The following is a 15,152-nucleotide window of genomic DNA, read 5'->3' on the forward strand; positions in this document are numbered from 1 at the left end:
CAATTTTAGTTTGGTCAAATACAATTGTGGCTCCTAAATCCTGATTTCAATGTGGAGGGAATTTTTATCTGAATACATCATAGAAAACGATAAGCCTTGCTTGGTTGATCCATACAGGATCTCAGTTGAAGTTGAATTGATGCTTCCTTTTCAATTGAAGTACGTACCTGTATTTTTTACTTTGTAGTCTTGTTGGCTTGTACCTTGAATATTACTTTTGTAACTTACTTTTTGTATGTTGTGCGTTTTAACTATTTTGAATACATGTGGCGTTTCACCACGCGTTGTTATCGCGCCTTTAATACCACTTAAAGCTTTCAAAGCCCGTTCAACGCTATGCTTTAAGGAACATTCCTCGTGTTGGTCCTGACACAATGAGTGTGATGGTTGAGGGTGGTGAACTTCTATTGCCTCTGTTATCAATGAGGGCTTCAAACACATGTAAATATTAGGGGTTTCTTATATTTTCATCCATCTTCTGCTATCTCTAATCTTCTTCTCTTCTACCCTTTTTGTTTTGATTGCACTTCTTTATCACTCCCTTCGGCATTTTGAAACAAGATAAGTAGTAAAGTGGAATGGCAGATAACACGCTCTTCACTAAGCACAGTCTCCCACAAAAAGATAAGTGTTTACCTTTCCAATTTGATAATCTCTTTCTTAGCTTTTTTATGACCGGCTCCCAGGTAGCCAAACGCCGGGGATTAGCCCCAATTGGCAAGCCCAAATACACAAACGGAACAGACATCACAATTGTGCTAACCTACAACACAATCGTGCTCATCAACTAGTGATTTTCCTATTCCCCAAAAACCACAATTGTGCTAACCTACAACACAATCGTGCTCTTACCCTTATTTTTAATCACCAAACCATATAGCATAATAGGAAAGAATAGGAAAATCACTAGTTGATGTTTATTGCCCATCTTGGTACTTTTTTTTTTCACTTCTTTAGTATTTGGTTTTTGTATTAATTTAGAAAAAATTAGAAAGAAACTTGGCAGAGGGGAGATAGGAAAAGGCTGTGAATGTTTGTGAACACATATGCTTTTGTAACTAAAATACTAGTAAGTAGATTTTACTGTCACCAGACAAACATAACACAACACGAACAGTCTATGACTCTATTGAAAGCTTCACCTCACTTATCCATCTATTTCATAATCACTCTCACTCACTCACTCTCCACAGGAAACTGAACAGAAAAATGTCTAACACTAACTGTGCCACACTACTTCACACTTTCACATCCAAAAAGCACAACACATTCTTCACCAACATCTACCTCCTCACCTTTGCCACTATCCTCTGCACCCTCTTCTACCTCATCGGCCTCTGGCACCACTCCCCCACCACCGCCGCCATCGCCATCACCTCCATCCCCTCCCTCTGCTTACACCACGACAACACTTCCATCCTCACCACCGCCCCCTCATCCACCAAACTCGACTTCACCGCTCACCACCACCTCCCGGACCCACCTCCCACGGCGGCACGTGAGATCCACCTCCCTCCCTGCGACCCCTCCCTCTCCGAGCACACTCCCTGCGAGGACCTAAAGAGGTCACTGAAGTTCCCCCGGAGCAGGCTTGTCTTCCGGGAGAGACACTGCCCGGCGCAGGAGGAGGTTCTCCGATGCCGGATTCCTGCGCCTTATGGTTACCGGTTGCCGCCGCGGTGGCCGGCGAGTCGGGACTCGGCGTGGTACGCGAACGTGCCGCACAAGGAGCTGACTGTGGAGAAGAAAAAGCAGAACTGGGTCCACTTCGAAGGGGAACGGTTCAGATTTCCAGGCGGTGGGACCATGTTTCCACGTGGCGCAAGCGCATACATTGATGACATCGGGAAACTGATCAATCTCAGGGATGGATCTATCAGAACCGCCATTGACACCGGTTGTGGGGTATGTAAATTTTCTTTGAACCACTTTCCGGTTCAGTTTTCCTGAACCGAACCGGTTCCCTTCACTTCCATTTCTGCTGCATTTATCAATTTAGGCAATGATGACGCTTTTAGTTTTGGGAATATTTTAATGGTTGAACCAGTCGGTTTATATTTGAACCGGTTTAGCGGCTAAACTGTCTGGTTAGGGTGACAACTTCATAGATTTCTGAACTCTGTGTAGCGTGTGCGCGAATTGCTTGGGCAACTTCGAGGTTGGACTCACTTGACCAGCTGAGAAATTTCCATTTTGGTTTTTTCTATGCTGAATTTTGGTCATAATTTTATTATTTTCATAAAAGTTCAAGCTAGAATGTCGGTTGCATAAGCTCTTATAACAAACAAAAATAGAATGTCGGTTAAGATGACATTGTAAATCATATCTCCATGACAATAAGAAATTACAACGAAATTTTATACTTTTTTTTATTTTTCAATAAGAACTTTAATTTGTTGCATGTTTGGTTTGGCTTAGAATCAACTCCGACGTGATTTTATGTATATTGGAAAAGCAGGATTTTAACACATTACATTACATTAGCTCAACATAAATTCAAATGTACATGAAAATGAGTGTTTAAAAATACAGTTCTAGATGGGATCGTGAAAGAAAAGGAATCAAGGAACATTGGTGGAAAAAGAATATTTAATCTTAGCTAGCATAGTGGGGTGGGGTGGGGTAGAGCTGGTTTGCAAAAAAAATCTTTAGAAAAATCTTCAGGTTGAAGTAAATAATATTTATAGAAATATAAAATTTTGCTCTCTTGTCTTATTCATTTGAAAGAAAGAACCTTTTTTGGCTCAATGATTTAATTAGACTTGCATTTTTAAACCACTATACTTGTTTTTAATTTCTTTTGGCAATGATGATCTGCTTTGGAGTTTATGTCTTCAAATTGTTTGTTCAAGAATTAGTAGAAAAACCAGTAAGCACCACATAGATACAAATGACAACCAACCACCTCAATCATGTCCCCCCATTTCCTGATTTAATCAAGACTTCTCTCTCCACACATGTGTAGAAGCTAATAATAATAAGATACACTAGAAGACATTTGCTGTGGCTGACTGGCTGTATCTACATGTATTCATCTATTGGAAGATACTAAAGGGCAAACCTGCTCACACTTTGCGCGAGCTTTTTAGAGATGCCAGATTCACTTTGTGGATTTAATGAGGGCGAGTCTCGGCGTAACGGTAAGGTTGTTACATGAGATTGATTCCACGACTTGCACATGTGATTGTAAAGTCACAGTGTAACAACCTTACCGTTACGCCGAGGCTCGCCCTCATTTATTTGAAGATAGTAAAGAGTAAAAACCAATTAGGCGTTTCTTATTAACAAAAATTCATGCTTTTGCATGTTAATTTTTATTTTTATTTTTCTTGGTCTCTGACAAGTTGCAATTTGCAATTCAGGTTGCAAGTTGGGGAGCTTATCTTCTGTCCCGTGACATTTTAGCCGTTTCTTTTGCACCAAGAGATAGTCATGAAGCCCAGGTTCAATTTGCTCTTGAACGAGGAGTACCTGCATTGATTGGAATTATTGCATCAATCAGGCTTCCTTATCCTTCAAGAGCCTTTGACATGGCTCACTGCTCACGTTGCCTCATTCCCTGGGGCCAGTATGGTACTTCCATTATTCCCTAATAATTGTGAATGATGTTCCCTTTTGTAAGTTAGATCAGTTGGTGTGTCAACTTCACACTAAGTGTGTGTTTGTATCAGTATCACCGTTATCACAAATGATTTTGGATAAAATTGATTCTAGTAAAAGTGAATTGAAGTAAAATGATTTATGTTTAGATACATTTATCAGAAAAATAACTTTTGGAAGGAAATACAATATCCAATTGTAAAATCTCACAATTAATTATGTCGACAAAATGGAATGAATTTAGATTCCCTGTAGGGAGAGATTCACATAGTCAAGAAACCAGAACCATTCGATCAACAATCACACAGCTCAAATTTCAAGCTTGTCTCCATTGTCTGATATTGATGAAATATGAGTCAACCAATCTTGATCGAACAGTTCAGATTCCTTGACTACGTGAATGTAGGATTGCTTTTGTAGGTTTTGGAATTTCATCCGAGAATTGGTTTTGAAGCTAGAATCAATTATGAAAGGAAACATCTAGGGCCCAAACATCTAAACACTCATTGATTTTGGCAGTGAAGAACCACTTCTAATGTTCACAAGCAGACATCCTAACACCCTCTAAATTGTTTCTTGCTTTGCATGCTGATTGGCAGATGGTATTTACTTGACTGAAGTTGATCGAGTACTACGACCCGGGGGATACTGGATTCTATCAGGGCCGCCGATAAACTGGCAGAAACACTGGAAGGGCTGGGAAAGGACTGCTGAGAGTCTCAAAGAAGAACAGGATGCAATTGAGAATGTGGCAAAAAGTCTATGCTGGAAAAAACTAAAACAAAAGGGTGACCTTGCAATATGGCAGAAGCCCACCAATCATGCACATTGCAAACTCAAACAGAAGATCTTCAAGAATAAACCCTACTGCGAGGCACAGGATCCAGACATGGCATGGTAATAATTTTCAATTTAGTAACTATAAAGTAATTGGCAGGGGCAATCAACTGGACTATATTAACATGTTTGGCTGCTCATTATCAGAAGCCTTAGCTTTGTGTTGAAGGTTTTGAGAAAACAATGATTTGCAGTCTTGCATTCACTCTTACTGTTAGTTCCTTATTTTATTGATCTATGCTTTGGACACAGCTTTCATAGAGTGTCTCTTGTTACAGAGAGAATTATGCTTGGTGACAAGGACAGTAGCAGTGATACCAAATCTAATTGGAAGATAAAGAGAGAAGTCAATATAATATGCTCCATTAGATTGCAGCTTTAGGGTGTAAACCTATGTTAGGAAGAACCTACTACCTCTTAGAATTCAGGTTAGGTCCAACTCTACTCCAAAAGTTAGCTCATGAGTGAGGTACTCTACCCTATATGAGGACTTATTTAGCCATATCTCTAATCAATGTGAGACTTCTCAACACTACCCAGACACTTAAGCTTGTTTCCATATTCTACCTTGTTTCTCACTCCATTTCTATAGGTACCTCCTGGAATTTTGATTCTCTGCAGTTAGGGAAATCCTACATGGACGGCTCAAATTTTGAGGACGTATGAGCCGTCTGATCTTATTGAAAAGTATGAGATGTCTGAACTGAATCAAACAACTTAGATTATTTGAATGCGTGAATTTAGGATTGTCCTGACTATAGAGAAAAAAACATAAGTTGAACATTTTCCTTTTCAATTATTTCATCAAGCTTTTTCTTTGCAGGTACACCAAACTGGATACCTGCTTGACTCCACTGCCAGAGGTAAACGACATCAAAGAAGTTGCGGGTGGGGAATTGACAAAGTGGCCTGAGAGACTAACTTCAATTCCCCCAAGGATTCGTAGTGAAAGTTTGAAAGGAATAAATGCTGAGATGTTCAAAGAAGATACTCAGTTATGGAAAAAGAGAGTGGCATACTACAAAACCCAGGACCCTCAATTAGCAGAGCGCGGGAGATATCGAAATCTGCTTGATATGAATTCTTACTTGGGAGGCTTTGCAGCTGCACTGGTTGATGATCCAGTGTGGGTCATGAACATTGTCCCGGTTGAGGCTGAGATTAACACCCTTGGCGTCATATATGAACGTGGACTGATTGGAACCTATCAGAACTGGTATGCCTTTCTTCTATTTGCTAGAGCAAAGCTGAGTGCTTCATTAAATCACAAAGTAATATTGGTTAACGAGTTAAAAGTAGTTTTTTTGCATGCCTAATTAGATTAGCAATATTTTCCTTACTGATAATTTAAAACTTCATATGAACTCAATTGGTTAATTTGTTAATTGCAGCTTATGAATAAAGGAGTTCAAATCTAGTTACAGCTTATCTGTTAAATAAAACTCTCAAGTTCTATCAACTTTTTTGTCCTTTAGATTACTATTTCACATATACAATTGTCCTATCTAGTCTTATGAGAAGTAAAATTTCAATCAAACATTTGTGAAAAGACACTTGATATTAAAATTCACTGCTTAATGCTTTTGTCTTCTCTCAGGTGTGAAGCCATGTCCACTTATCCTCGAACTTATGACTTCATACATGGTGATTCAGTTTTTAGCCTCTATGAAAACAGGTAATGATAAATTTTTTTAGATGAAATTTAATTAGTTGTAACTTGTGATGACGGAGTGTTTGGATACTAGTTGAGTGCAACGTGAAAAACTGCATCTCAATCCATAAGAGTTTCATTCAATTTTTGTCTTCAAGTGTGTGTGTTAAGGTCCAACATTGACTAGAGATATAGACAAATAAGCACATACATAGAGTAGAGCATTCCTCACTCTGAGCTAACTTGGGGTAGTTAGGATTAACACAAATTTTAAGATGGTATCAAAATCTATCCTAGACCCGTCTATTGGAGATCACTCATATATAGGTCACCCACATATTTCAATTCCTAAAAATTTCACACTCCAAATGTCTTGTCCCAAGCGCGTGAATGGGTGTGTTAAGGTCACACATTGACGAGATATGGCTCAATAAGTACATGATAGAGTTAGACCTAACCCAAATTCTAAGAGAGTGAGTGTTATGTTGGTTTGCACTTATACTAACGGGTATCCAAATATAGCCTAAATCTAGAGAACCCAGATTTCTAGTCTAATGAGATCTGAAATCTTATTTCTCAATTCAATTTAGTTTTCTAATCAAATACAAAGTAACTAACTTATTACCTAACTAATATGTAGTGATTAGTTACAAACTAATGATAACTAACCACAATCATATGAGATAATATCATTTTGGTTAGCTCAGAAGTTCCAGGGATTTCCTGTCTTTATGAAACTTTGAAAATAGAGAAACACCTTATTTCAATAGTGACTATGTAAATCAAGATAGCAAAAGCCGTATACTTTATCAAATTCATATGTCACAGATGTAGCATGGAGAACATTCTTCTAGAGATGGACCGGATTTTGCGGATGCAAGGTAGCGTCATTTTGCGCGATGATGTGGATGTGTTGATGAAGGTGAAGAGCATTACAGATGAAATGCAATGGGATGCCAAGATTATAAATCATGAAGAGGGACCTTTCCAGAGAGAAAAGATACTAGTAGCAGTCAAACAGTACTGGACAGCCCCACCACCAGAACAAAACCCAAACAGCAAGCGCTAGGTTGATATGCTCTCTTTTTTGTTACATCGGAAAACAGGTTGATATGCTCTCTGGACTCAGGGTAGGTCTTTTTTTTTTTTAATTTTCTCAGAAATTTAATTCTTTGAAATCCCAATTTTTTGGGTAAGGCAATGTATTATTTTCTTCATAAAATTAAGGCTCCTTAAAAATTTGAGGCTTATCAGTTTTTTTTAATATTGATGTAAAAAGAAAGTCTGTAAATTGATAAAACACGAAAGTTAATTGTTAAAAGTATCAACTGTATAAAATGTTTCTCGTACTCTCAATGTTCCAAGTTTGTTCAAAGATCATAGGCCATATTGCCACAGCTGCATCCATCTTCTCCGTTTGGGTTTGTTAAGGACTTAATGCTGATGCATGTTGAACTCATTTCTGAAAAATCATATTTATTTACGTGTCTTGAGATATGTGAAATCATGTCTACGTTAATCCGCCGAGGGAACCTTGGTAGACACCAACAAAAATGCAAATGGTAAAACATTCTTTATCGGATTTGACTCCTCTACATCTCTTTGAATCTACCTTCTTCCAAAATCAAACTCATAATTTCCAGATGAGTCAATCTTCTAGGGACTTGAATCGATGATCTAGTCAAGTTTCCTTCTACTATTGTTGCTTCATTCTTTGGTTCTCAATGCTAAAAAATTGTAATATGATGCCCTAAATTTGAATTGAATGATGCACGAAGAAATTAGAAAAAAGGCCCGATCAAATTAGCAAAGCATATTTGACTAACAGTCATTTCTTTCATATCCAACTGTAATACTCGACAAGTAACAAGGAGATCTGTACAGACACAAATATTGATCCTTGGTTGTGTTCAACAAATATCATCCGACTCACAAATTTTCTCTCTACAAAATCAAGTGAGCACCTTAATATTGTTTTGGGTCCTAAAACGCATACACAAACCAGTGGAAAATATGTGAAACTAGATTAACTCCAGAAACAAAGCCTCGTTCTTGTTGCTAAGGCCTACTTCATTCAAGGTTGAAGAGCTATCATTAATACTATAAGCACATCGCGGGTATGATTTTACCTGTTCAAATATTAGAGCAATGATTATGATCATCCATGCATCTCATATGTTATCTAAATATAATAAATGAACAAGATTATTGTTCATATAATGCCCAAAATCCATTTTAACTAAAATATATCATATATTATATATACTTCAATCCAGGAGAAAAAAATCTGAGCTCCACCACCAATGCCTTGGTCGTTTTTCACAAGTAGTTACAACTGTCGCCAAACTAATTTTAGGATGTTTACTAGAAAGTCTATAGAATGAAGGTGTTTATTAGAATTCGGGTTTAGCCTAACTCTACCTGGGAGGGGACATCTGGAGTGGAATTTGCAGAACTAGACATTTGCGGTGGCGAGGATTGGACATCTAAAGCGTGGAATTTGCAGGACTAGACATCTGCGGTGGCCCATCTATAGGTGGTATCCAATAAACGGATTCAGATAGGGTTTGCCACCATTTTAGAATTTTGGTTGGACTAACTCTACCTCAAAAGCTACCAAGGGCTAGACATCAGGAGCCTAAAATTGGCAGCAATGGACATCTGCGGGTGGGAAATACATGAGTGTCGCCATTAAACAGATTTATGATAGGCTCAAATATTTCTTAGAATTTGGATTTGACCTAACTCTACCCCAAAAGCTAGCTTATGGGTGAGGATTGTTCTACCCTTTATAGAGACTTATTTGATCATATCTCTAGTCAATGTAAACTATCTCTACCTCAAAAACTAGCTCAGGATAGGGATTTTTCTACCCTAAATAAGGATTGCTCTACCTAAACAGTATTTAATGGATGGTGTAAAACAGATAGGATAGGACTACGAAAGAAATGAAAATCAATATATTCTGATACTATCGGATCACGTTAACATAATTTAAATATTATCAGCCAATATAAATAAATGCATGCCCTAGTAGAACGACCATAACTCGTGAAAGGTGCCAAAAAAATTAGTCACTGATATTCATCTTAAGAAATTTAGATCAAATCCGAAGCATGCATTTGGGAAACGTTAATAATAAAAACCCAACATAATCAGTTATCTATGAAATACCATTGCCTGACAACAGAATATGTTACAACTTTAGAACGCATTTAGAAACAAAATTGAAACCATGGCATAGTAAAATAAAATGAAGGTTTAATCCAGATATCAAGTCATAGAAAAGAAACACTCACAATTCTGTAGGAGCCAGGCTTCACTGCTCCATGAATGTCTATGAAATCAAAGAGAAGCTTCAATGTAGCAAAAATAACAGCTTGTTAGCAACCACTATCCCAAATTCCACAGAAAATGTATAACATGCATAGTACCTGATAGAAACTGGTACTGAAGAAGGATAAAAGTGTTTACTGAAAAATACAGCCTCTCAACATTGACCCAGAGTAGGTACAGTACTAAGAACGTACAAAAGATGAACATAAACTGCCTGATGATATTCTAAGGACTCAGGACTCTCCCCAATTTTCCAATTATGATAATCATGAGCTGGTGAAGTCTCTATTATTTATAACATTTCCTCCTTCATTCTCTAACTAAATCCCAAACCTAGCTAAGCTACAAACTACCTAAACCTGAAAAAAAAAAAAAGTCACCTTGTCTACAAGGTAAGGGATTGTGTAAATCCTAAAAACAAAACCATATCAAGGTCCTACTGCTTGAAACATGTTAATGGAAAACAATGATGTCCACCAGGGTCCCATTGATCATTTTTAAAGCTCCCACCAGCAGCTAGCTCAATACTTTCAGTAGTGGCTTGGAAATGACCCTTAATTCTCTCCCATAGCAACTACAAAACCCTGTCCTAGTCACCCATCCTCAACATCCTATAAGTTACACCCCTTTCAAGTAACTTGTGCTGAGGAGTTATCCCAGATCCACGGTCATCGCAATAACCTGAGTACTCTTTATGGTGAGCTTTAGAGGAATTACTTTTTGCATATCCTAGAATTGTTATTTACATACTTTAAATAACTTTTCCACAAAATATCTTTATACTACACTTCGGAAGTAAACTTCCGAAAGTTCAAGTTCAGGATGCAAAAGAAAATTTTCACTTTTGGAACTACAACTTCTAGAAGTGTACTGATAGAATCGAGGAGAGATCTTGTCAACCCCACAACTCTACAACCATTGAATTCTAACACCAATTTTACCTGAAGCTTGTCAGTTTTGAGGAAGCGGCGTTCACAACGATTTCCGTTTGGCATTCGAACAACAATAGTAATTACTTTTTCATCACCTAATGGTGGTTCCTTGGGAAGCATAATTTCCTTCTTATCAAGCATTTTCTCCAAATCCTGCAGTGAGGAAAACACAATTCAATATTGCTTTAAAAGAAATGGAAAATAAATCCTCCCATGACATATCAAAGCAGTAAAAAGGAATACATAAGAATCTTGTACCATTCACAGTGCACAAATTGGAGCCAGTTCCAAATGACATGTTAGAACTTGAATTGCCACATTCTATTAACACAATTGTCGGTTACATGTCTAAGTGCGCAATATGTGTTTGTAAATCCTTTTTTGAAGTGTTTAAGCTTGTTTCAAATGAAAAACCATGGATTCGGTCATACAGCAAATTTTATCATGTCACATTAGAATTTGAATTGTCACAATCTCTTTAACACGAGTGTTGGTTACATGTCTGCCAACCACACAGTGATGTTAGGAACACATCCTTTTTCTTAATTGTATATGCTTCAAATAAAAAGCTACAAATCTAAAAGACAAATGGAATCAACAATATGATAATGCACTCGAGAACATATGTCAAGGAACTCCACCCCGTTAACATGACCACTCACTAATAACAACAAAGAAATCAAAACATGAAGGTTCTGCCCCACAAGAGCAGCAAAGAAAGAATATTGCATAGTGCATACTTCTGCTCAATCAAAATTACATTTAAACTTAGCTACATCCGGAAGAATATAATACCACAAATATCATATTGATGTTTAAAAAGGACTTTAATTGCTCTGCTTACTAAAAAAAGGATTTTAATTGTACACAATGAAAGTTAGAAATCATTAGTGTCAACTTAAACCTTTATATTTACAAGAAAACAACATATTTATTGCAAATAACAAGTGCAATGCCTTTTCTCAGTACATGTTAAATTAAGTTCAATAGCAACAGAAACACAGACACTTCAAAACAGCATGCATGCCCGTGCAGGACACATAGATGTTGGACACTTCGGATACACTGCATTTTACACTACTTTCTATTTTTACAACATTTATAACAATACAAAAGGGAAATAGATAAGGCATTGCATTTAACTATGTCTACAACTACAATGACTCATGCTAACTTTTGAAACATCATATCTCTCTTTTGATTATTTTGGTCTAACACATGTAACCTCAATGAGAGACAATCCTATTCGAGCCGTGACCATCCACATCCTGGTGGGGCTCCAAGCAGGAGTTTTTTCCATGCACGAAACTCGAACCTAAGACCTTGCTAAAATTTTGAATCATCAAATCTCTCTTTTTTTATTAAATCTGTGCGTTTATCTAAATTTTATGTGTTGTATTACATCATGTATCCATGTGGCGTCCGTGCTTTCTAGCTTGTAGTCCTTGTACCCATATCCCTACCCGCCTAACCACTTTAGCAAGACCCAAGTGCTATTTACAGTATTGATCCATATACAGAATTTGATCTTGGGTCAGTTGGGTGATCTAATGCATAAACAATATACAGAAATAAGTCTCAAGACTAGTGGCTAATTGAATTACTTCAACATGTTTCATATAAGTCCACAGAATGAACATAAAACCAATTATATATTACCTTATAAGTTAAGACATCAAACATCATAAAACAGTGCTTGCCTCTGGTCATACTTTAATATTGGAATTTTATATATATTAAGTTTGCAATAGTCTTAAGGAATAAGCACCATGAAGGAACACATGAAAATCAAGAAACATAAAATAACTCTAAAAGCCACACACACACAGCCCTACATATCTAAGGGCCATTCAAACAAGAGTGCTAACTTATAGTTGTGCAATGAAAGGGGGCTAATCCTAACCATTCAATCTTACATGGATAGTTAAGATTAGGAGTTAATTAAAGGTCACATGACTTTAACTTCTAGCATTGACCATACATGGATGATCCAAGGGTTAGGATTTAGCAAAAAGGACAGAAAATGCTTCATAGCTCAACTAACAGGAGGAACAAAATAAGTCAAAACTCAGCAAATGTATTACTTTTTTTTCAATCATCTTTTTCTGTGATTCTTCTTCCTTTGAGGAATGGGTTTCAGCTTTCTTGAGAGAATTCAATTCCTTTTGTTTATCAGCTTGCAGTGATGCTTGATAGTCAGCATCCTGCATAAAAATGTTTAGACATTATGCCGTCCTGTCAAGAAAATTGATCACACAGCTATTGCAAGTAAGAATCTGAACCTGTTGTTGTCTTAACAACTGAGTTTCAGTTAATAATTGTGATGCTGAACTGGACGAACACTGCATCTTTGGATCAAGTTTTTCAGGACGAGGTTGCAGATCAGGCGAAGTTGAATATCTCTGAGTACTGCGATTGGGGATTTCACCAAAAAGTGCAGTTTCAAGCATCATTGCTTCATTAAGCTCGTCAGAGGAAATACCAGCCCACTACATTGCAAAATAAGGCAAGAAACCATTAGCATAACAACCATCCGGTTTACACATGAAGCTTCTTCAGATGTGCATCAAATATTCTCGAGTCTCCATTGGCACCTTCTCAGGAATAAATACGTCTTCATTTCCATGATGACCCATGACTGGTTGTGCAACACCTGAAGCTACATTTCGATTGGATGGCTTTCCCGACTTCACTTGGAAAAGTTAAATAAATTTGTAAGAAGAAAGAAATACATATTTCCTTTCCAAATAAGATTGGACAATCTAATAAATCCTCCCATGAACTACCTTCAAAAGTTCTTACATTCATATGCACGATAAGCAGACAACATATGCCAACTTAGGTTACTACATTTCATGTTTAATTGATGTATTAAAATATTTCTAGTTCTATTTCAAATTTATAAATTACTTCCATCTAAAGATGATTCGTAACCTGAAATGGTTTAGTAGAATTTGCTGCATTTTAATAAACACTGATTTGGAATGGCATGGGCGAAGGTAGGAAGACAAAGTTGGGGGAGCCAGAACCAGAGAGCTTTTAAGTAAAACATTAAAAATTTGTGGGGTGGAAAACATATGTACCCCAAAAAAGGTAAGATGTAATAAAAAATTGTTAGGTTATGTGAAATCTGGAATGACCATGGCCCCCAGAATCCTCAATACAGAATCACCCAATACATGCATGTGTTTCTGCTTTCAAACCATTGGGTAGTGTGTGTATCAAGTGTATAAAATATGTACCTCTAGACTGCTTCTGCTATTGTCTCCCTTGGCTAATAAATCCTTTTCCTCAACGACTAGAAGCTCACGTATTGCCTCCTCTTCCTCTGCAGTCTAAATTCAATGTACCTAGAACTAAGAATCAGAAAGAGAGGGAAGATACAAATTCAATAAAAGGAAAAATCCAAAACCTTTAAGGACAATGAAATTGCATGAGCCAAATCATCATCTTGTTGAAGATGACTTTGAGGAAGCACACCATCCTGCAATAACAATTTATTCAGGGGAAAAAGAACTTCAGAAAGCATCAAGAATTAGGAGTAAATACGACATGGAAAAAGCTTTATGCGATGAGCATACATTAAGAGGAGCAGTCCATGAAGAACCTTCCCTGCTCTCCTTTTTGGAGGCTTCAATCGCAGCTTGAATCATTGCTTCCTCCGCATCTTTCTCAGAAAAACCTGAGGAGTTTGAGTGAGCTAACGTGTAGTCATGCTGATAATCATTTGTCCCATAAGCTCCTCGACCATGAGATGGTAAATTCCCAGTCACATCAGCATTTGCAGAGTTCAGTCCCGATTGATATGGCAACCCATATGCAATATTAGGCCCGGGAGGGACACCCGTAACCTCCCCTGGATAGGAAGCATTCGGCGATCCACGACTTGTAAGCCCAGTAGCACCCATCCCAGTATACAAATCTCTAAGTTCTCTCCTATAATTTGAGTCAAGTAGCAATGAAGGCCTAAATCTTCTAGCAGCATTGAGAAAAGGCGAAATTCCGCGTGACCCGGCACGGTTTTGGTTATTATCATCAGAGTAATTATAGTTTGGGGCAGCATCATTAGCAACATTTTGCCCCTGACTAGTTAATTCAGTCATAAAAGGAAACAAAGCACAAAATAAGTAACATAGAACACGTTTAGTAAGATTCTAACTTCTTCTAACAAATGCAATAGAAAATATTGAGTGTGTGTGAAAGAAAATGAAAGAAATGCTATGAACTACATTGCCATACATGTGTCTTTCCCCTTCAATGAAATGCGCATTAACAGCTTCGTTGAGATTGCCTCCGTATTCCTGCACGCAGTTAAAAATGGCAGGAAATTTTTCATTTATATGGTTCTGGCGTGAGATCGAGAGATTTGTGTGCGTGAGAGTGAGAGTGAGAGTGTGACTTCTTCAGATGGTGTAAATTGGATAAGGAAAAGAGAAATTGAAGATGAGATGAGATGTGACCTCTAATTTCTGGACGGCGACGTACTCGGATGCTCCGGTGATTCGCATGAAGGCGGCGATGGCGTCCGGCGTCGGCGGCGCCATGTGAGTGGGAAGATGGAGAGCGCGTAGAACAGTGCAGTGCGGTGAGAGGGGAGTGTTAGTATGGGAATGCGCGCCACCTTTTTCAACTTGTGTCGTTGTGTGGTGGCCCTTCATGTGTAGGACGCGTGCTACCACATACCGCACCCTTCGGACTTTCTAATTAGTCATCGAAAATGTTAATTGCAACATTATTATGTCTCTATTTTCATCATAATTATTCAAAGAATTCAGCTATTTAATGTTGTTTCGGGG

The 15,152-nt window shown here is 37.7% G+C and overlaps 2 protein-coding genes across 3 annotated transcripts; one reads left to right on the forward strand and one right to left on the reverse strand.

Moving 5' to 3' along the window:
• The first annotated feature begins 1,111 nt into the window (after positions 1–1,111).
• Positions 1,112–7,444, forward strand: LOC130746034 (probable methyltransferase PMT15). The gene is made up of 6 exons (XM_057598541.1): positions 1,112–1,905; positions 3,363–3,573; positions 4,200–4,497; positions 5,261–5,653; positions 6,035–6,112; positions 6,917–7,444. Exons 1-6 carry the CDS (start codon positions 1,210–1,212, stop codon positions 7,155–7,157), a joined length of 1,917 nt encoding a protein of 638 aa, XP_057454524.1. The 5' UTR covers positions 1,112–1,209; the 3' UTR covers positions 7,158–7,444.
• A 460-nt stretch (positions 7,445–7,904) lies between these two features.
• LOC130746036 (plant UBX domain-containing protein 9-like) lies at positions 7,905–15,117 on the reverse strand. Of its 2 annotated transcripts, XM_057598542.1 has the most exons (11): positions 14,817–15,112; positions 14,596–14,657; positions 13,938–14,442; positions 13,769–13,840; positions 13,599–13,691; positions 12,951–13,043; positions 12,639–12,845; positions 12,441–12,560; positions 10,366–10,509; positions 9,388–9,444; positions 7,905–8,217 (listed from the first exon to the last, which is right to left on the reverse strand). In XM_057598542.1, the coding sequence occupies exons 1-11, from the start codon at positions 15,012–15,014 to the stop codon at positions 8,110–8,112; spliced, it is 1,659 nt and encodes a 552-aa protein (XP_057454525.1). In that variant the 5' UTR covers positions 15,015–15,112; the 3' UTR covers positions 7,905–8,109. The 2 variants fall into 2 exon arrangements, with proteins under 2 accessions (XP_057454525.1, XP_057454526.1); XM_057598543.1 differs by lacking the exon at positions 12,951–13,043 and having other exon boundaries at positions 14,817–15,117.
• Positions 15,118–15,152: the final 35 nt, after the last annotated feature.

This window comes from Lotus japonicus, chromosome 3 (assembly GCF_012489685.1).
Source record: "Lotus japonicus ecotype B-129 chromosome 3, LjGifu_v1.2".
NCBI classification, from domain to species: Eukaryota; Viridiplantae; Streptophyta; class Magnoliopsida; order Fabales; family Fabaceae; genus Lotus; species Lotus japonicus.

What these genes read in the sequence shown, in the direction of transcription:
- LOC130746034 (XM_057598541.1), top strand. Translation starts at nt 1,210, where the DNA reads ATGTCTAACACTAACTGTGCCACACTACTTCACACTTTCACATCCAAA. An exon ending in CCATTGACACCGGTTGTGGG is followed by an intron (nt 1,906 to 3,362) that starts GTATGTAAATTT and finishes TTTGCAATTCAG; the next exon opens with GTTGCAAGTTGGGGAGCTTA. An exon ending in ATTGGAACCTATCAGAACTG is followed by an intron (nt 5,654 to 6,034) that starts GTATGCCTTTCT and finishes GTCTTCTCTCAG; the next exon opens with GTGTGAAGCCATGTCCACTT.
- LOC130746036 (XM_057598542.1), bottom strand. Translation starts at nt 15,014, where the DNA reads ATGAAGGGCCACCACACAACGACACAAGTTGAAAAAGGTGGCGCGCAT. An exon ending in ATTGAAGGGGAAAGACACAT is followed by an intron (nt 14,443 to 14,595) that starts GTATGGCAATGT and finishes TGAATTAACTAG; the next exon opens with TCAGGGGCAAAATGTTGCTA. An exon ending in CATGGACTGCTCCTCTTAAT is followed by an intron (nt 13,841 to 13,937) that starts GTATGCTCATCG and finishes TTGTTATTGCAG; the next exon opens with GATGGTGTGCTTCCTCAAAG.